Consider the following 22104-nt stretch of genomic DNA (forward strand, 5'->3'; position numbering starts at 1 on the left):
AGACCCTAGTCACTGTGTTGCCTAGGGTGGGGTTGTCAAGACTATGCGTGCACGGCTCATGTATGTGATACTGACTGCATAATGATGCCAGGTCAGTGCAGGCATGCTATAGGGGGCCAAGTCACCATCAGTCTCTTAGGTGTGGTCCGAAGAGCTCCATCTGGAAACTTCTCTGGAAACTTCACCAAGCAAAAAGAACAAAACAAACAACATTTACATAGCCTGTGCTGAGAAATATATACAAACGGTACAACTAAAATCTGTGTAACCCTTACCCTAATCCTGACACTTACTGAGCCTCTCCAATCCCTTTGCTGGGAATATTCAGTTACCTAGCTAGCTACACAACACTACGCGCTATACACCTCCTGGAGTAGTAGGAATTTGCCACTAGACACTAAACTGATCCTAGATCTGTCCCTAAAGTAAAAGTCTACCCTTTGGCGAGCCTCCTCTCCCTGCTTACTCTTCCTCCTCTTCCTCTTCCTCGTCATCATCTTCATCGTGGCAGTGGGTGATCTCCTGGGGGGTCTGTGGGAACAGGTTTGGGGGCTGGATCTCACTTATGGAGCGGGTCAGCTGGTGCCTCTTACAGTCTAACTCCAACAGGTCCACGGAGTGGCGGTTACGGGTTGCCAGGGGCGACTCGGTATCGTTGATGTCCACGTGGGCGTGCTCAACCGTCGACTCATGGGGCATCTGGGAGAGAAGGGCACGAGGGAGGAAGTGTCATACAAATCCACACAGAGAACAAAAAGCAACCCATAGTAGTGCTGCTCTCAATGTATTGTCTTCATACAGACAAACAACGTTCCTTCGTTTTGTCCTAACTATTGTATCCAACGAGGGAATTTACATCCGGATGTCCTATGAGACAACATTAGCTGAACTCACCAGTACGTGTGCTGCTCTGAACAGGTAGCTGAATGGGTAGTAGAGGAGGTTGATGAAGGAGGCAGCGTACAGGTCAGCATAGCGCATCACCTGTGACGCAAACAGAGTCTGCCTGGAGCCACTGCGGAACAGACTGCCCATCATCCCATAGCACATGTCCATGTCATGGGTCACTTTCTGTCGCGGACAGGGTAAGAGAAGAAAGAAAGTTAGAAGATTTAGAGGTTGAGTGCACTGTATGCTATGTGTACGTTTGGGTATGCATATGTGCATGGTGCCAGTTTGCAGGGTGTACAGTATGTGTGTGTGTACCTTGATCCTGCGCTGGAGGGAACTGATATCAGGTCTCTCGTTGCTGCTGCTGTCAAGATTTCTGTGGACAGAGAAACAGTTCTATTGGATTGGGCTTTGGTGGAGTCAAGCTATATTCATTTGTACTTGTCTCGCCATTCTATGGTAGAATAGGAATGTCGCCAAAATGTATAGCGGCTGATTTACGGGTTCCTGACCAATTCTGCTATTTTCTGTGTTTTGTTGCGATTCTTTTAACTTTTTTTGTACATAATGTTTCCGCCATTTTTCCGGTCATAGGAAACAAGCTTCTGGACATCACTAACCTTTATTTAGCTGCACAGGACATACTGCTCACCCCCAGACCAGGCCCCGACACTCGGGAAAAGAAAGAGACTGCGATATAGAGGCCGACGTGCGGGGACCCTGATGAAGCTACGGCGGCGAGTAAATAAAATCACTGGAGAAAAACCTTTATGAGCTCCGTTCAAAACTATCCTATCGGCCTCCCGCAGTGGTCTAAGGCACTGCATCGCAGTCGCTAGCTGTGCCACTAGAGATCCTGGTTCGAGTCCAGGCTCTGTCGCAGCCGGGAGACCCATGGGGTGGCGCACAATTGTCCCAGCGTCGTCCGGGAGGGTTTGGCCGGCAGTGATGTCCTTGTCCCATCGCGCCTCCTGTGGTGGGCCGGGCGCATGCACACTAACACGGTGGCCAGGTGTACGGTGTTTCCTCCGACATATTGGTGGGGCTGGCTTCCGAGTTAAGTGGGCATTTTGTCAAGAAGCAGTGCGGCTTGTTTGGTTTGTGTTTCGTACGGGAGTTGCAGCGATGAGACAAGATTGGATACCACGAAATTGGGGAGAAAAAAGGGGTCAAAACAAAATATATATATTTTTTAAACTACCACCACAAACTGATGCTGACACTAAGACCGCACTCAACGAGCTGTATAGGGCCATAAGCAAACAAGAAAATGCTCATCCAGAGCCAGCGCTCCTAGTGGAAGGTGATTTTAATGCAGGAAAACTGAAATTAGTCATACCTAATTTCTACCAGCATGTCACCTGTGCAACTAGAGGCGAAATAACTTTACTCCACACACAGACACATACAAAGCTCACCCTCCATTTGGCAAATCAGACCATAACTCTATCCTCCTGATACCTGCTTACAAGCAAAAACTCAAACAGGAGATACAGTGCCAGCGATCAATACAGACGTGGTCAAATGAAGCGGATGCTAAGCTACAGAACTGTTTCACTAGCACAAACTGGAATATGTTCTGGTACTCATCCGATGGCATTGAGGAGTTTACCACATCAGTCACCGGCTTCATTAATAAGTGCATCGACGACGACATCCCCACAGTGACCGTACGTACATATCCCAACCAGAAGCCATAGGTCACAGGCAACATCAGCACTGAGCTAAGGGCTAGAGCTGCCTCTTTCAAGGCCCCGGACGCTGATAAGAAATCCCGCTACGCCCTCAGACAAACCATCAAACACGCAAAGCATCAATACAGGACTAAGATCAAATCCCTTACACCGGCTCTGACACTCATCGGATGTGGCAGGGCTTGTAAACTATCACGGATTTACAAAGGGAAACCCAGCCGCAAGCTGCCTAATGAAGCAAGCCTACCAGGCGAGCAAAATGCCTTCTATACTCGCTTCGAGGCAAGCAACACTGAACCAATCATGAAAGCACAAGTTTAATCAGCTCTTCTTAGCCAATGCGAGTAAGACCTTTAACCTGTAAGGATTATTTGGCTATTTGATTTTGGATTTTAAGACCCCTTGAAGTATCAAAAATAAATAAAACATGTATTTGGCCTTACTGCTATTAGCCCATACAAACACATTGAATAACAGAGTTCCCCCCAAAAAATCTGAAGGAAGTTTGTCCTTTTCCTCATTTTGTTACGTAAAACAGTCTCCATCCAGAGTCTCATCTTTCCTTAGGGGTTAAACAGGTTAACATTCACTTGGCCGCAGGGCCAGACGGATTACCAGCACGCGTACTCAGAGCATGCGCTGACCTCTCCCTGACGCAGTCTGTAATACCTACATGTTTCAAGCAGACCACCATAGCCTCTGTGCACAAGAACCTCACGGTAACCTGTCTAAATGACTATCGCCCCGTAGCACTCACATCTGTAGCCATGAAATGCTTTGAAATGCTGGTCATGGCTCACATCAACACTATGATCGCAGACACCCTGGACCCACTCTAATTTGCCTACCGCCCCAATTGATCCATAGATGACACAATCTCAATTGCACTCCACAATGCCCTTTCCAACTTGTACAAAAAGAACACCTACGTGAGAATGCTGTTAACTGACTACAGCTCAGCGTTAAACACCATAGTGCCCTCCAAGCTCATCACCAAGCTAAGGATTCCTGGGACTGAACACCTCCCTCTGCAACTGGTTCCTGGATTTCCTGATGGGCCACCCCACAAGTGGGGAGGGTAGACAACAACACATTAGCCACACTGACCCTCAACACGGGGCCCCCTCAGGGGTGTGTTCTTAATCCCCTCCTGTACTCCCTGTTCACCCACGACTGTGTGGCCGCGCACAACTCCAACACCATCATTAAGTTTGCAGATGACACAACAGTGGTAGGCCTGATCACCGACAACAATGAGACGACCTATAGGGAGGATGTAAGAGACCTGGCAGTGTGATGCTATGACAACCTCTCCCTCAATGTCAGCAAGACAAAAGGAGCTGATCGTCAACTACAGGAAAAGGAGAGCTGAGCACACCCCTATTCAAATTGAGGGGGCTGTAGTGGAGTGGGTTGAGAGGTTCAAGTTTCTCAGTGTCTACATCCATAAGGATCTATCATGGTCCAAACACACCAACACAGTCGTGAAAAGGGCACGACAACGCTTCTTCACCCTCAGTTGGCTGAACAGATTTGGCATGGGCCCTCAGATCCTCAGAAAGTTCTACAACTGCACCATTGAGAGCATCTTGACTGGCTGCATCACCGCTTGGTACGGCAACTGTGGGCATCCAAACGCAAGGCACTACAGAGGGTTGTGCGTACGGCCCAGTACATCACTGGAGCCGAGCTCCCTGCTGTCCAGGACCTCTATACCAGGCGGTGTCAGAGGAAGGCCCTAAAAATTATCACACTCCAGCCACCCAAGTCATAGTACCAATGCACCAAGTCTGGAACCAGCAGGACCCTGAACAGCTTATACCCACAAGCCAACCAAACAGCTACCCAGACTATCTGCATGGACCCTAATTGCACTAACTTTTTTTGACTCATCTCATCTGTTACTGTTTACTATCCGTCACTTTTATTCATAGTTATATGTACATATCTACCTCAATTATCTCATACCCAGGACATCGACTCAGTAGCCCTTGTATATTGCCAAGTTATCGTTACTCATTGTGTATCTATTATTACGTGTTTTACTTTCCTTTATTTCTCTATTTTCTTTCTCTGCATTGTTGGGAAGGGCGCGTAAGTAAGCATTTCACTGTTAGTCCACACCTGTTGTTTACGAAGCATGTGACAAATAAAATGTTATTTGATTTTGATAGAGCACATTCGGTCAATAAAACAATGCCTAATTTAGTATGTCAACCTTGAGCTTAAGTTTTGTCAGGATGTGGTTCAGTTTACTGTGTAGACGAGGCAGAGACACTCACTTATAGAGCTCTGCCAGGAAGATGTCCAGAGACTGGAGCTCCTCAAACAGAGCTGGAACACAGAAACACACACAGTTGTAAGAGATGCACAACAGTGTACAAAGACGCACAAATATACCCAAATACTGTTGTCAAGCATCAGTATCTATGACATGGGTGTGTTAAGCTCACAGCTCTTGTCAGTCCACACGTGCAGCTCCTGAGCCAGTTCAGGGATCACCAAGAAGGTCCTCCATCCCTGGCGTTTTTTGGACTTGAGGATGTCCCCAAAGATGTGGTCCCCAATGTATACTATGTCCTTCCCTTTGGCCCCCAGCAGGTCACACACTATGTCAGAGGAACCTGTGAGGAGAGAGAAAACTGAAAACTAAGGCCTTGTTGGAATACCTTTGCACTGGACCGTTTCCTTCCTCTGAGTAATCACTAGAGGTTCAACTACCACACGATAGTGATAGGTGAAAAGGGTTAGTCATGTCATATCAGTGATTAGAATACTTTTCCAAAGTATTCGAATAGGGCTGTTGATGTTTGGCTCCTTGTAAATTCCCTGGCCCCTAAAGAGTGTATCCGTACAGGCTACAAACAGACACGCATACTGTGGGAAATGAGACAGTATGGAAGTTCTACTTACATGTTTGTGTCAACAATACATTTCTAATTTATGAACGATATTTGTATATACAGTGCATTCAGAAAGTATTCAGACCCCTTGACTTTTCCCACAATTTGAACTGCCTTATTCTAAAATGGATTAAATAAAAAAATGATGCTCATCAAACTAAACACAAACCCAGAATGACAAAGTGAAAACAGTAAAAAAAAAAATATATATCTTATTTACATAAGTATTCAGACCCTTCGCTATGAGACTTGAAATTGAGCTCAGGTGCATCCTGTTTCCACTGATCATCCTTGAGATGTTACTACAACTTGATTGGAGTCCATCTGTGGTAAATTAAATTGTACATGATTTGGAAAGGCATACACCTGTCTATATAAGGTCCCACAGTTGACAGTGCATGTCAGAGCAAAAACCAAGCCATGAGGTTAAAGGAATTGTCCTAGAGCTCCAAGACAGGATTGTGTCGAGAAACAAATCTGGGGAAGAGTACCAAAAAATGTCTGCAGCATTGGAGGTCCCCAAGAACACAGTGGCCTCCATCATTCTTAAATGGAAGAAGTTTGGAACCACCAAGACTCTTCCTAGAGCTGCCTGCCCGGCCAAACTGAGCAATCGGGGGAGAAGGGCCTTGGTCAGGGAGGTGACCAAGAACCCAATGGTCACTAACAGAACTCAGGAGTGCCTCTGTGGAGATGGAAGAACCTTCCAGAAGGACAACCATCTCTGCAGCACTTCACCAAAAGGGCCTTTATGGTAGAGTGGCCAGACGGAAGCTACTCCTCAGTAAAAGGCACATGCAGCCGGCTTGGAGTTTGCCAAAAGGCACCGAAAGGACTCTCAGACCATTAGAAACAAGATTCTCTGGTCTGATGAAACCAAGATTGAACTCTTTGTCCTGAATGCCAAGCGTCATGTCTGGAGAAAACCTGGCACCATCCTTACGGTGAAGCACGGTGGTGGCAGCATCATGCTGTGGGGATGTTTCTCAGCGGCAGGGACTGGGAGACTAGTCAGGATCGAGGGAAAGATGAATGGAGCAAAGTACAGAGAGATCCTTGATGAAGACCTGCTCCAGAGTGCTCAGGACCTGGGGAGACGGTTCACCTTCCTACAGGACAACGACCCTAAGCACACAGCCAAGACAACGCAGGAGTGGATTCAGGACGTCTCTGAATGTCCTTGAGTGGTCCAGCCAGAGCACAGACTTGAAACCGATCGAACATCTCTGGAGAGACCTGAAAATAGCTGTGCAGCGACGCTCCCCATCCAACCCGACAGAGCTTGAGAGGATCTGCAGAGAAGAGTGGGAGAAACTACCCAAATACAGGTGTGCCAAGCTTGTAGCATCATACCCAAGAAGAATCAAGGATGTAATCGCTGCCAAAGGTGCTTCAACAAAGTACTGAGTAAACGGTCTCAATATTTATGTAAACGTGATAGTATTTTATTTCTAATAAATTTGCAAAAATGTCTGCCATTATGGGGTATTGTGTGTAGATTGATGAGGGGAAAAAAACAATTTAATCAATTTCAGAATAAGGCTGTAACGTAACAAAATGTGGAAAAAGTCAAGGGGTCTGAATACTTTCAGAATGCACTGTATAAATGATGTGTCAGGAGTGCGTTACCTCCAGAGTACACGATGCCGTGCTGCAGCGGTCCTGTGTATGTGCCAATCTTCAGCCGGCCTGTGGTCTGCAACAGCAAGCACTCTGGTAAGGTCATCGTGGCAATGCCAACATGAACACACAAAAACGTGCACACACACAGGTACCACACTGCTAGACGGTTTAACGCATACTCGAGCCCAAACACAAACACTCACTGTGTCGACCTGCCGTAGCACTGTCCCCTCTCCGAAGAACACGGGTTTGCGGGCATCTACTAAGATCAGGTCAAAGTAGGACTGCCAGGGCCGATGGGGCATTCCCACCTGCAGCACAAACATACACACTGAACCTCTGTTCCAGTTCAGCAGCTTGCCGCCTCCCCTAAACCCCTCTTCTCTTAGAGTTCTTAGGTCGGAAAGGAAGCAACAAGAATCTAAACAAGACAATTCAGTCTCTTACCTTCGGACCATGGGGGAAGTCAAACAGGTATGTCATTATTTTCTGAAATGATAAACAGAGAGACGTTATACGTGATGTTCATTGATTGTGTATGGGGTTATGTACAGTACAGTCGGTAGGCCTCACCTCTGTGTATTTGTAGTCACTGTTGGTGGCCAGGAACACCTTGGCCACTTCATTCATCCGACTCAGGAGTAGAGGGAGCTTCCCCTTTAATGAAGAAAAAATAAATTAAGCAAATTACATTTTAAGTGATACGTTTACAGGTGTTAAAAAAGACAAGGTCCCTGAAAATGTGTCAGATGCAATTAAATGAATGTGAAGTTTACTTACATCCTTGACCACATACTTTTCCAGGTTTTCCACCGTTTTTTCTTTCAAAGATCCCTGATGAAAACAGGCGACAAAACATTTAGACAGGGAATAGAAGGAATAACAGATACAAGAAGTATGTTTACATAAACACAAATAACCCGATATTAAAAACAGATTATGGCAGTAGGCCGAGTATGGCAATAGTCATGTACACACCTTACTCTGCTTATCTTAAACGAAGTAAGCATACGCCCATTAAAACACCTGGTTTTCTGAGCAATCTTTCCAATTATTAGCACATGTAAACCCCTTAATCGGAGGTCCGGCAGTGTATTTGATCTGTGCATGTGGCAGCACCAGCAGTGCAAGCCTTCCTCTTACGCGCAAGTGAAGTATACATCTTAGAAATACTTTTCACGTAAACTTTGTATGTCCGAACTCAGAATAAAATAAGCTTCCCAAAAATAACATGGTCGCTGTTTTACAARGTTTACTTCGAGTGCCGATTTTCTGCATTTCTCAAAGTCCCATTAGTGTCCATGGAAACAGGATTATTAGGGAAATCGTTCTTGCAAAGCATGTAAATGTTTTAATRAAACTATTATATTAATCTGACTATTCACAATAAATCGTATTACTGTGTGCATATAACCATATTCAGTGAAAAATACTTTAATGGATTTAGAAGAGGAAGTGAGGGAGGGAGGTTGTTTTACCTTCAAGTGGACCCAGTCCACAGCATCACGGACATCCTGAAACATGCTCTTGTAGGACATGAAGAGGTCTCCATTCTTAAAGCCAGTCTCGCAGCTGGGACCACAAGTACTTGAATTAGAAATCCCAAACTATCTGATAATCATTCAAAATGATTCCGTTTTCAGAGGGAGAGCAACACACTCACCTTGTGTATTTGGGGCAGTTGGTGAAGAAATCAACCAGACAAGCAAAGAGGTAGGTTTCTGAAGAGGGAGCAAGGTAAGGCCATTTGAAACACCAATGTGACATCAGCAAAAAGGACATTCCTCAGAAAATAAAAAAACAACACTAACTTATTGAACAACAACCAGTGGAGTATTTGAGCAGTACTCTGGAGCAGTAATGTGGACAGTATCAGAGAGACTGTGAACACAGTTCAGTGAATGTCACTCAGGCAGTGGTATTCAAACTCAGGGTCAGTGGGGTCACCCAAATTGTTTTTACGATTTTGTATTTTTTTTTATAATATAAGAACAAAAAAATAAGAGCACAAACATTTTTGAGAAAGATAATTCGATTTTTTGATGTTGAGTAATTGTATTTATTGGTTTCTTTTCATTTAGAAAATGTTATGAATTTAAGGTTAATTGCAATTGAAATTTTTTAAAGGTTGTGTCATTAGATTTGGAGTGGGGTGAAATGGGGTGAAGACTGCTCTCTCACCAGGGAGGTTGAACAGTGTGTTCAGAATGTAGAAGCGGTCAGTGTCTCCACGCTGGATAAACTTGTTGGGGTACATCTCCCTGATCTCAGGCCTAAAGGAACAGAGTGATTAAATGAGTATGATATGACTATACGGTGTGTGTATGTGCAATATGAGGGTATTTGGCATGAGCACATGGTAAATGTTTGGTGTGAGGGTAATATCATTACGAGCAGCAGAACTCACCCCCTCATGAAGTTGAAGCCGTGGGCACAGACCAGGATGTTGCCGTATGCGTCGACCTTGAGCAGATTCCCGTGCATCGTGTCAAACAACAGGCCTCTGGAACCAGAGGGTGGTAGGACAACTTGTCAGAACCGTTTATATGTGTGTGAGATGGGAGCCATCATCTCTAAAAAGGCTTACTAACTGAGATGTGTAACTTTTAACCTGGGCCAGACTGAAAGGGAGTATTTTCCTCAAGACCCTAAGTTATTTTTTAAATCATATATTTGTGAAATGAAATCGGTTCAAACCAAGTACTGTTAGAAAACAAATAAATAATTATAATTGACCAAATCAAAGACAACTCTATAATGTTATTCATAAGAATTCAGTCTGGCCTTACTAATAACTAACTGATGTGAACGTGTGATGTCAGACGGACCTGGTGGGGAAAGCGGGGTCGTAGACAAAGTTGAGCAGCTCCTGTGGGTAACCGATGTGGATGAGACGTTCCACGGTCAGGTCAAATCCCAGCGACTCGTACTCAGGTGATTTATACACTGCAGTAAGCAGGGAGAGGGATACAGCTACTGTAGTACAGGGTGATATACTCACTGGGAGAGAGCTACAATGCGGTCTCTCCGTGTTCATAGAGAGGGAGACAGATTTATGTGGCGAGACTGACAAAGCACGATAGGGCCTACACACTGGAACATAGGGAGGGATTTATATGTGTCCTCTGTGGACAGTTGAAATGAATCTGGTATGGGTATGTTAAGTGAATAACGTGCACATCCAGAACACATGTAAGCACATGCACGACACACACGACCCACTAAGAGTGCTTCGACTGCACTGCAGATAGTGGCTATGGAAGCAGATGACCTGTAGCGGTTGGCATGTCAAAAACCCTTTAGTTCCTGGCGCTACTCCCACAGCCCTATCCCCCCTCCCCCAACGGTTGTTTCTCCCCACTCACTGTGTGGAAACACAACCCCTTAGCAGCACTTGTTTATGGGACGGTGACGGGGCTCTATAAACAGGCGGATGTGAGCCGCTTGGGTTACAGTTATCCTTCAGAGACCCAAAGGAGGGCAGMGGGGGGGGGGGGGGGGGGGGGGGTTACTGGTTGAGAGGGTGACGTATGCGTAAGGTACAAACAATGTCATCCAGGCTACACGTGTCACAAAAAGCAGAGCTGGCCCACTTGAGGTTCTAGGCTATATCGAGACCTCCTACATGCAAGGGAGTAAGCTGCTGTATCAACACAAGCATTTCACTGCACCTGCGACTACAGCTGCAAATCTGTGTTCGCAACCAATAAACTTTGATTTGATTTGAGCAGGCGACTGTACACATGGCATTCTAAACATGCAGGCATTGTCAGTACACATAAAACATGGACACACACACACACACACACACACTGAGTGTACAAAACATTAGGAACACCTGCTCTTTCCATGACGTAGACTGACCAGGTGAAAGCTATGATCCCTTATTGATGCCACTTCAGTCAGTGTAGATGAAGGGGAGTAGACAGGTTAGATAAGGATTTTTAAGCCCTGAGACAATTGAGACATGGATTGTGTATGTGTGCCATTTAGAGGGTGAATGGTCAAGACAAAATATTTAATTGCCTTTCAACAGTGTATGGTAGTAGGTCCCAGTTGCATGTGTTTAAAGTGTGTCAAGAACTGCAACGCTGCTGGGTTTTTCACGCTCAACAGTTTCCCGTGTGTATCGAGAATGGTCCACCACCCAAAGGACATCTAGCCAACTTGACAACTGTGGAAAGCATTGGAGTCAACATGGGCCAGCATGTTGACTCCAACCTTGTAGAGTCCATGCCCTCAATATTAGGAAGATGTTCCTAATGTTTTGTACACTCAGTGTACACCTACCTGCCAGAGTGTAGTCCATATCAAAACCAAAGCACTTAATCTTCTCCATTGCCAAGCTTCTGTTCACAAAAACTCTGAAAAGGAAGTAGAGTATCTAGTCAGTCAGAGGTTCTGATGATGAACATATCCTAAAGAGGATACTTTGCATGAAAACAGATGATAGTAAAGGACAGGGTCCTGAGTTCAACAGTACAGAAGTGGAGCACTGCAGTAGCAACTCTAAATGTGTCCATACAAAATATGCATTCACAGCGAGGATTACGCAGATCTTTACAAAGTCTGAGAAAAAAATGAGTCCAACTCAAAGGCCATATTTCATATACAGTATCGTGAAAAAGTATTTTCCCCTTTTTTGATTTTCTCAATTGTTGCATATTTTTTACACTATGAAACACCCAATGCCCCTGGTGAAGAACAAATTMCCCTCTTACACTCAATAACTGGTTGTGCCACCTTAAGCTGCAATGACTGTAACCAAACACGTCCTGTAGGTGTTGATCAGTCTCACATCGCTGTGGAGGATTTTTTCCCAACTCTTCCATGCAGAACTGCTTTAACTCAGCGACATTATTAGGTTTTCAAACATGAACTGCTCGTTTCAGGTCCAGCCACAACACCTCAAATCAGGTTTACATCTGGACTTTGACTAGGCCATTCCAAAACTTCAAATGTGTTGCTTTTCAGCCATTCTGATGTAGACTTGCTTGTGTATTTTGGATCATTGTCTTACTAAATGACCCAGCTGCAGTTCAGCTTCAGCTCACAGACAGATGGCCTGACATTCTCCTGTAGAATTCTCTGATACAGAGCACAATTCATGGTTCCTTCAAGGATGGCAAGTCATCCAGGTCCTGAGGCAGCAAAGCATCGCACTACCACTATCATGCTTGACCGCTGGTATGCGYTTCTTACTGTGGAATGCAGCGTTTGTTTTTCACCAGACATCAAGGTTTTTTTCTGGATCAAAAAGAGGATTAGGTGGGGGGCGTGACAACGTGACAATGGAAAATTCCATTCTCCCTGACTACCTAGCTTTTATTTTGGTGATTGTTAATTCTCAAATAATATATTATTAAAAAATATACATTGAGTATACCAAACATTAGGAACACCTTCATAATATTGAGTTGCACCTTCCCATTTGGCCCTCAGTACAGCCTCAATTCATCGGGGCATGGACCCTACAAGGTGTCGAAAGTGTTCCACAGGGATGCCGCCCACGTTGACTCCAATGCTTCCCACAGTTGTGTCAAGTTGGCTGGATGTCCTTTGGGTGGTGGACCATTCTTGATACACACAGGAAACTATTTAGAGTGAAAAACCCAGCAGCGTTGCAGTTCTTGACACAAACAAGTGAGCTTGGCACCTACTACCATACTCCGTTCAAAGGCACTTCAATCTTTTGTCTTGCCCAATCACCCTCTGAATGGCACACATTCACAATCCATGTCTCAATTATCTCAAAGCTTAAAAGAAATCTTTAACCTGTCTCCTCCCCTTCATCTACACTGATTGAAGTGGATTTAACAAGTGACATCAATAAGGGATAATAGCTTTCACCTGGATTCACCTGGTCAGTCTAMGWCATGGAAAGAYCAGYTGTTCTTAATGTTTTGTGTACAGGTCCATTATCTTTTTTTACATACRTTCTATCTGGTTTTAGTTGTTCACAAGTTGTTGTTTTTTTAGGCAGCCCACCCAAGGATTTCAATGGCAGAAAAATCCCTGTCCATAACAGGACCCATGTCGTCCAGAAAGTTATACTTTTGACTCATCTGTCCATAGAACAATCTTCCAGAGTCTTTATGGCCATCCAGGTGCATCGAGGGTATTTTTGGCAAACTTGAGTTTAKTTTTTGAATGACATGGGTCCACTATGTCTGGCAAAAACCAAACACTGCATTCCACAATAAGAACATCCTACCAACGGTCAAGAACGGTGGTGGTAGTGTGATGGTTTGGGGATGCATTTCTCCATCAGGACCTGGACGACTTGCCATTATTGACGGAACCTTGAATTGTGCTCTGTATCAGAMAATTCTACAGGAGAATGTCAGGCCATCTGTCTGTGAGCTGAAGCTGAAGCGCAGCTGGTTCATGCAGCAAGACAATGATCCAAAACACACAAGTCAMTCTACGTCAGAATGGCTGAAAAGCAACACARGTAAAAGTTTTGGAATGGCCTAGTCATCCAGACCTAAACCAGATTGAGATGTTGTAGCAGGACCTGCAACAAGCAGTTCATGCTCGAAAACCAAAAAATGCTCAAGGTGACAGTACCAGTTATTGGGTGTAAGGGGGCAAATTATTTTTCACACAGGGCATTGGGTGTTGCATAATGTTGATTAAATAAATTAAATAAGTATCATATTTTTGTGTTATTTGTACACTCAGGTTCCCTTTATCTAATATTAGGTTGACGAGCTGATAACATTCGGTATCAGAAATATGCAAAAATAGAGAAAATCAGAAAGGGGACAAACTTTTTCACGGCACTGTAGTAAGATTTTTTACTTTTGACAATTTTTAGCATTGTTTACATGTAGGCTTATACATGAACAATAATTGGTGTTTGCTTGAAAATAATTTGAAGGAAATTAGCAGAAATCCACACAGAATGGAAGAACCACTGTACAAAAAGGACCCGTAGTCTTGCATCACTGCTGTGTCAGTGTCAGCATTAACCCACTTCCTGAAAAGACTTGAGCTGTGTTCGAATACCCATACTAAAATACTGTATACTACTAGTTCATTTAGGTATACTGTAAACAAATGGTATCTTTTCAGTTTAGCGTACTAGCGCTTCGCCGGACTAACGGAAGTGGATACTGTTGCTATGCAACCTCTTGCTAGCTTGTTAGCATAACAAATAACTAGCTAGACATTTTTACGATTTTGGCTGTGGTCGGAAATTCAGTCTGGAGTTCCAGAGTGTGCTCCAGAGCGTTGTCAGATTGTCCATTTGTAAATTCAGAGCGTTTCGCTCTAGGAGCGTGTCACTGGACGCTCTGGCTGAGGAATAGGGTTGATCCGAGCATTCTGACCTCACAGCGGCAGTCAATCACCCAAGCTAACTGGCTAACATTAGCTATCATGCTAGCTAAACTCAGCACAAAAAGAAATGTCCCTTTTACAGGTTCCTGGAAAGATCATCGTAAAAACCAAAATAACTTTGCAGATCTTCACTGTAAGTGGTTTGAAACACTGTTTCCCATGCTTGTTCAATGAACCATAAACAATTAATGAACATGCACCTGTGGAACGGTCATTAAGACACTAACAGCTTACAGATGGTAGGCAATTAAGGTCACAGTTATGAAATCTTAGGACACTAAAGAGGCCTTTCTACTGACTCTGAAAAACACCAAAAGAAATATGCCCAGGGTCCCTGCTCATCTGCGTGAACGTGCCTTAGGCATGCTGCAAGGAGGCATGAGGACTGCAGATGTGGCCAGGGCAATAAATCGCAATGTCCGTACTATGAGACGCCTAAGACAGTGCTACAGGGAGACAGGACGGACAGCTGATCATCCTAGCAGTGGCAGATCACGTGTAACAACACCTACACAGGTCGGTACATCCAACATCACACCTGCGGAACAGGTACAGGATGGCAACAACAACTTCCTGAGTTACACCAGGAACGCACAATCCCTCCATCAGTGCTCAGACTGTCTGCAATAGGCTGAGAGAGGCTGGACTGAGGGCTTGTAGGCCTGTTGTAAGGCAGGTCCTCACCAGACAACACCGGCAACAACGTCGCCTATGGGCACAAACCCACCGTCGCTGGACCAGACAGAACTGGCAAAAAGTGCTCTTTCCCACTGACGAGTCGCGGTTTTGTCTCACCAGGGGTGATGGTCGGATTCGCGTTTATCGTCGAAGGAATGAGCGTTACACCGAGGCCTGTACTCTGGAGCGGGAGTGATTTGAAGGTGGAGGGTCCGTCATGGTCTGGAGCGGTGTGTCACAGCATCATCGGACTGAGCTTGTTGTCATTGCAGGCAATCTCAACGCTGTACGTTACWGGGAAGACATCCTCCTCCCTCATGTGGTACKCTTCCTGCAGGCTCATCCTGACATGACCCTCCAGCATGACAATGCCACCAGCCATACTGCTCGTTCTGTGAGTCATTTCCTGCAAGACAGGAATGTCAGTGTTCAGCCATGGCCAGCGAAGAGCCCGGATCGCAATCCCATTGAGCACATCTGGGACCTGTTGGATCGGAGGGTGAGGGCTAGGGCCATTCCCCCCAGAAATGTCTGGGAACTTGCAGGTGCCTTGGTGGAAGAGTGGGGTAACATCTCACAGCAAGAACTGGCAAATCTGGTGCAGTCCATGAGGAGAAGATGCACTGCAGTACTTAATGCAGCTGGTGGCCACACCAGATACTGACTGTTACTTTTGATTTTGACCCCCCTTCCCCTTTGTTCAGGGACACATTATTCCATTTCTGTTAATCACATCTGTGGATCTTGTTCAGTTTATGTCTCAGTTGTTGAATCTTGTTATGTAAATACAAATATTTACACATGTTAAGTTTGCTGAAAATAAACGCAGTTGACAGTGAGAGGACGTTTCTTTTTTTGCTGAGTTTATCTCCAGACACATATAGCTAACTGGCTAACATTAACTATCTTGCTAGCCATTTCCAGACACAAATTAGAGAACACCTCACTCTGACCATTTTACTCGCCCTCGTGACTGTTTTCCTGGCAACAATTTAATGACGCTTTTTTTTGKCYACGTTTACTGACACCGGCCATATATTCAACGGGTGTTGAGCGTTCGTAAATGCGCTCTGGCACACTCAAGACGAGTGCWCTGAAATCGGAGTAGATAGACAGAATAAACAATGTCCATTGAGAAAACAAACCGACTATACCACTTAGCWAAGAATGATGTTAATAATCAAGTCAATAAATYTTGGGTAATTAGTTAGATTATAGTTAATATACTGCCTGGCAAGTTTGATATATTAGTAGCCAACTAACGTTAGGACGGTAACTAGCTAACATACTGGCACATACTACTGTCATGCTATGTGGTTCGTAGCTAAAGAATTATTAGCCAAKATAACGTGTAACGTAATTTATTTGAAAAGTCATTACTTTATTACATTGCTCAACATTTGTCATAATTAATTAAAGCAATGAATTTGTATCCGCTCTCGTCGGACATCAGCAGCATATTTTCCGCCATTTTCTTCAAATCTGAAAACGTTYTGAATCCTCGCCCATTTTCTGAAGAATTGCATTATGGGCCCTAAAAGCACYGAAATAGTGCCCACTGCTTGTATACTTCGTATTTTGGCGAATTCAGTATGACATCCGGGAAKTTTTGGCATACTAACTATATCCATGCTATGACCAATAAGCATACTACATACTCAATTTACGTCACAAATAGTACAGTTAGTATGAGTTTTCGAACACAGCTTTGGTTTGTTGGGAGACTAGCCTAATGTCTAGATTGAAAGAAACAACCAAGTATCACTCAAACTCAAAAAGAAWTCACAACATCAATGGCATGCAAATCCGTTTCGACATTTGTTACGTAGTCTGCTACACACATCTGAACTTCAAACTTCATTAAGCCTTCCTCAGATTTCCCCTGAAACCTGGCATCATTGTATTGAATTATATGTCCACAAATGTGCTTACACACTGCTACGTTGAGTCAATTCCGTTATAACATAAGCAATCCACGATACAATGAAGCGCTCAGGTAATCCTCTTTTCCAGTGAAAGTGAATTAGGCAAGTGCTTTGTCTGCTGCTGGTGCCCATGGGCATACTGAAAGGCCTTGGCAACCACTCCAGAGTCTGTGCAGTCAACTCTTGCCTGACATCTATTCCAAAAAAAGCAACAGAGGAAGAAGGAATCATTTCACAGCACTACGGCTAATTTTGATTCAAAAGAGAACAGAAGGTAGCACACCAACCGAAGGACACAGTGACTCCAATATCTAGGCCCCCACTAGCACATCACTTAGAATGGAGCAATGTGTTGGACATGCATTTTAAGTGCTGGGCTAGTGTGAATATGCAACAAAGCAACACATTGAAGTTCACTGGCCTTTTTGATGCCATTTAAGAGACACTTTCGGCTCGTCTTGTATTTATTCGGACACTAGGTATTTTCACTATGAGAAGCCTACATCGTYCGGACCAACAGGAAATACCTCTAGTGAAGTTTACATTTCAGACACAATGAAAATGTGAAAACCATTTTAAAACAAAAGAAGCTTGAAAATGCACCAAGGGAAATGATGCAGATGATCAGTTGAATATATCTAATAGGAAGCAAAGTAGGCAACAACATTCTAGATACTCCCTCGCACCAACAAAGCCATACTGTTCCTGGGCAATTCCATTGTAACAGAATTTCACTCACTCAGATTTTTCACTTTAAAATGTATACCAAACAAAAACCATTGCTTTCAAAGTTTAACAAACCATAGAACTCTATGCACAAGGACTGCTTTTAACAAGTTCTAGAGAATTTTACAAAAACACATTTAGAGGAAGAACTATGCAGTAACAGAATAAAACGGAGGGAGATTTTACTGTAATTCTGTTACCAAACTTTTCATCTTTAAATGTTTTTTTCACTGTGTAAATTCTTCAAAGTAGTCATTGTGCATAGAGTTGAATGGTTTTTAAACTTTGAAAATCAATGGTTTTTGTTTGGCATACATTTTAAAGTGAAAAATCGTAGTCTCAGCGTAATTCCTTTTTATTGTGGAATTGCCCTCCTCCAACACTATTCTGGCCTGAAGTTTCTATTCAGATGTTATGGGATAAGACTTCAGACTGATGGCGATGGGGAGGTGGCGTTAGGAGCGGGTGAGGGGTGATGCAGTAAGAGAGGGGGAATGAAGGGCAGACTGAGGGGGAAGAGAGATCACACCAAGAACTCATGACCACCTACTACCACCCACCCTCAGGGACCTACCCAGCACACAGAGGGCTAGTGTCAGTATGAACATGGGATACATGGAGTTTGAATGGAGAATAAATACACATGTACAAAAGGGTCATTCAGTCAGTATTGAGGTTCAACAAAAGTTTGGCGTACCTCATTGCAGGATGGTATTGGGCCAGTTCCCTTGGAAAGCTTTGTAATAGAGAATACATGTGCGATAGCATTACCACTGAATGTGAATGTGTCGTAGCCTGCGCTCCAGTGATGCACACCACATAAATAAGGTGGTTCTTACACTGCTTTTAGACTTGTTGCATAGACAGTGCCCCTGTTTTCTTATTTGGAAAGGGTATGTAGATTTTCAACCACAGAATGAGGAAGGAAGACACGACACCATGACAACACCACCAGACTTTTTACCCGGAAATGGTTGCCGGCCACACGATATCGACACCCAAAAGACCTTTCTTACATGTTTATTACACTACATAGTTATACATCAATTTATTAAACATTAAATGTTGTATGGAATCGGGAGTATGTGTGTTTCACACACCTTCGATAACACATGAAAACTATGAAGATAAATTAGCCTACATTGCACATAAGCAATAATAAAGGAGCAATGATATATCCATGTAGCCTGTCCCAGATCTGTTTGTGCTATCACGCCTACCCCTTGTCACTCATTGTCATGTTTGGCATGACAATGAGTGAGAAGGAGTTGGCAAGAGAGCAGAAACAGACTAGCACTCAGGCTAATTGCCATGACCTTAACCTGACGGAAACTTGCTCTCAAAGCATACATTTCGGTGACACATTATGCATCTTCATTCTGTACCTGTGGTAGGCCTCACGCCGATACTTCTTCATGGCCAAGCCGTCCATGTTGGCTGGGAGGTCTGCAAAGTTCTGTAAGCGGTCGCTCCATGACGTCATCTTGAACCGTTTGAATTATTTCTGTGAATCAAAGTGAATAGGCTTTAAGGACCGGTATGTTGTCACTGGAACTATGGCAGCAGTAAAATGGTGTAGCCCTCTTGTCTAGGTTGAAGGGACCTCAATTAAGCTCCTCCCATGCTCAGATGATAAGTATTTCAAGAGTTTGAGGCTGAACTCAATCATTTAAAAAATTATACTTATTATTGACTGTGGATTTTTTTTATAACATGGCCTTCAGGGAAATCATGGCCTTCTGAAAATCACGAGGCAGGCTTGTTTGTACTCTGAGCCTTGGAGTAAACTAGTTTCTAACAAAAATAAGGCTCACTACAGTGGAATCGCAGTTAATCCCTCTGTGCAAGTCTAAACACAGACATCCTCAAATAAGGGCAGCTGAACATAACAATGCAAGAACATGCAGCAAGCTCCTTCAACAAGGTGCATCAACCAAGTGTACAAATTTACGAGAACAGCTGTGGAACTAACTACTGGTGTACAACCACAGTAGCCTAGTTGGAAAGATAATGGAATCTGGGTCATCCAATGTTAAAATCGAATGATCGGCTGATTAAACGAGAAGCATGCAGCTGCACCTGGTGCGCACTGAAAGTGAATCTCAAAGCGCATGCGTCTCAAATGGTATGTGCCCACTGCACTAATGCATTGGACCAGAGCTTTAATCTGCCACTAGCTCTGGACCAGGGCCTGGTTTCCCGATAACGATGGAATTTAGGCTTATGAGTTTTAACCATGCATCTTTCCTAGCACGACCGAAGATATAACATGTTTCCCAAAACACCACGCAGAGAGAACGTTTGCTAATGCTTCGAATACACCGACTGTGTCATTGCACACAATAGTAGGCAGCATCATCTGGATATGTATCCGGGTGGCAGGTAGCCTAGTGGTTGGGCCAGTAACTGAAAGGTTGCTAGATCGAATCGCTGAGCTGACAAGGTAAAAATCTGTTGTTCTGCCCCTAAACAAGGCAGTTAACCCACTGTTCCCCGGTAGGCCGTCATTGTAAATAAGAATTTGTTCTTAACTGACTTGCCTAGTTAAATAAAGTTAAATACAAAAATGCGTGATGCATGCAACAAAAGTTCAACATTCACCTTCTGCTACCATTTCTGTCAAGCCGTCAACACATAATTTCGATAAATCCAACATATGCACCACACTGCAACTGCCTCTGCAACGCAAGCCAAACACAGTGTTTCATTGGAAATAAATGTAATTCTGGTGTACCAAAATGCAATATACTGTCGGTGTGTTCGAAGCGTTAGCGCGCAACATAGGCTACTATTTTAGCAACAATCGTTGTGGTCGAAGTTGGCAGAGTTTGCTAAGTTATTATTTTTGGATAATGTTAATGACATACTTATAAATGTTCTGTAATAAATTACTATAACAACTTTCATGCTTCCCGAAGACTAACGTTAACCAATTGGCGACCAATATTACAGGTTATTTCTCGCTCGCCCTTTAAAATAAACAAAACTAACTCGAGCCCAGTATTTAATATATGTTTGTGTGTGAAGCCTTAGACAACTTTCCACATTGGGCGGACAATTTGTTTTTCTAATTAGAAAATCGAATTTCACCACCTGTGTTGTTGGTGGCGTGGAGATCACGCAGCATCCACTCAGGCACCATTCGACATCCGGCCCTCTGCTTGCATGTCTCACAGCGTCTGAGGTATGATCTTCAGACTCTACACGATAAAACAAGCAAATCTGCAACAGCTAGCTAGCTAAGTTGCTAGCTAATGGATAGAGGGACATAGGGAGGAGCTTTCTAGGGTGTTCTGAGTCCGACTCAGTCCCAGATCTTTTTGTTCAATCATGACAACTCCTTGTCACATGAGAACAGTCACTCTTTCTAGAGCTAGCTAACAGGCAACAATAGCAAGTCAGCTAAAGTTTGCTAGGTAGAGATATTTTGACAGCTAGCGGAACATTACTGTATTTGCTTCGTCCAGCAACGAACCATTGTTCAATAATATCTCGTTGCGGGACGAAGAAAGACTTTCTGTCCCCCCCCAATCAACCACGACAGCTGCTAGCTAAGCTAAAAGCAAGCAAGTCAGTTTAGTGCAGCCGGCTCTTTTAGTCCACACTCTCGAGAATAATCAATACATATTTGCATGTCGTGTATGCTTCGTTTATATACCACGTTGTTAGGCTACTATTTATGCTAGAATCACAGGATGAGACAAGCTACTCACCAGTCTTGTTGCAATATTGAGTGGGTAGCTAATGATTCACAGAGCATGCGCGAAGCCTGGTGCAGAATATGTAGATAGAAATGGAATACATAGAATGAACAGTCCATATTACAGATGTTATAATAATAGGCCTACTGGAACATTCTTATTTGTAGGCGTCATTGAATGTCTATCTGACCTCTCCCCATTCAGATCAGAGTTGACAGATCGACTTTGATGCCAATGACAGGATCTCACGGTTGCATAAGATATGAGCAGTCTGTGCAAAAAAAGAGGGAAAGTGGGCAGACTGTGCGTAAAAACACTGCTATTAGGCTGCAGCACAACTCTTTCCCTTCCAAGGTAAACATATCACGTTTATAATCCCATTGAAAAGGTCAAATATAAGGCTACGTCTCCATCTGCCGGTGTCATGAGGTGCATGCATGGTGATKAACCGGGGAATTCATATTTGTGGGGCAATTCAATTGTGTTCAAGCGTCATTACGCACGACCAGAATCAGTGATGTAAAACATAGCTAAGCCGAACGAGTTGTCCATATAGTTTATAGAGCCCAGAGACATATGTCTAGTTTCGCAGGCTGCAGCAGCTCACACCTGCACGATT

General features: G+C 43.9%; 1 protein-coding gene across 4 annotated transcripts; it reads right to left on the reverse strand.

Moving 5' to 3' along the window:
• Positions 1-25: 25 nt before the first annotated feature.
• nt5c2a (5'-nucleotidase, cytosolic IIa) lies at positions 26-21572 on the reverse strand. 4 transcript variants are annotated; one of them, XM_023970508.2, is made up of 20 exons: positions 21498-21572; positions 19170-19288; positions 18482-18520; positions 11402-11475; positions 9940-10057; positions 9519-9614; positions 9293-9384; positions 8775-8832; positions 8590-8683; positions 7892-7945; positions 7685-7768; positions 7559-7600; positions 7315-7422; positions 7118-7184; positions 5039-5209; positions 4868-4919; positions 1207-1267; positions 895-1071; positions 467-699; positions 26-179 (listed from the first exon to the last, which is right to left on the reverse strand). In XM_023970508.2, exons 2-20 carry the CDS (start codon positions 19265-19267, stop codon positions 128-130), a joined length of 1770 nt encoding a protein of 589 aa, XP_023826276.1. In that variant the 5' UTR covers positions 19268-19288; positions 21498-21572; the 3' UTR covers positions 26-127. The 4 variants fall into 4 exon arrangements, with proteins under 4 accessions (XP_023826276.1, XP_023826277.1, XP_070290996.1 ...); XM_023970509.2 differs by lacking the exon at positions 21498-21572 and adding an exon at positions 20878-20962; XM_070434895.1 differs by lacking the exon at positions 21498-21572 and adding an exon at positions 20386-20409.
• Between the last annotated feature and the right edge of the window lie 532 nt (positions 21573-22104).

Source organism: Salvelinus sp. IW2-2015, linkage group LG25 (genome assembly GCF_002910315.2).
Source record: "Salvelinus sp. IW2-2015 linkage group LG25, ASM291031v2, whole genome shotgun sequence".
Taxonomy (NCBI): Eukaryota; Metazoa; Chordata; class Actinopteri; order Salmoniformes; family Salmonidae; genus Salvelinus; species Salvelinus sp. IW2-2015.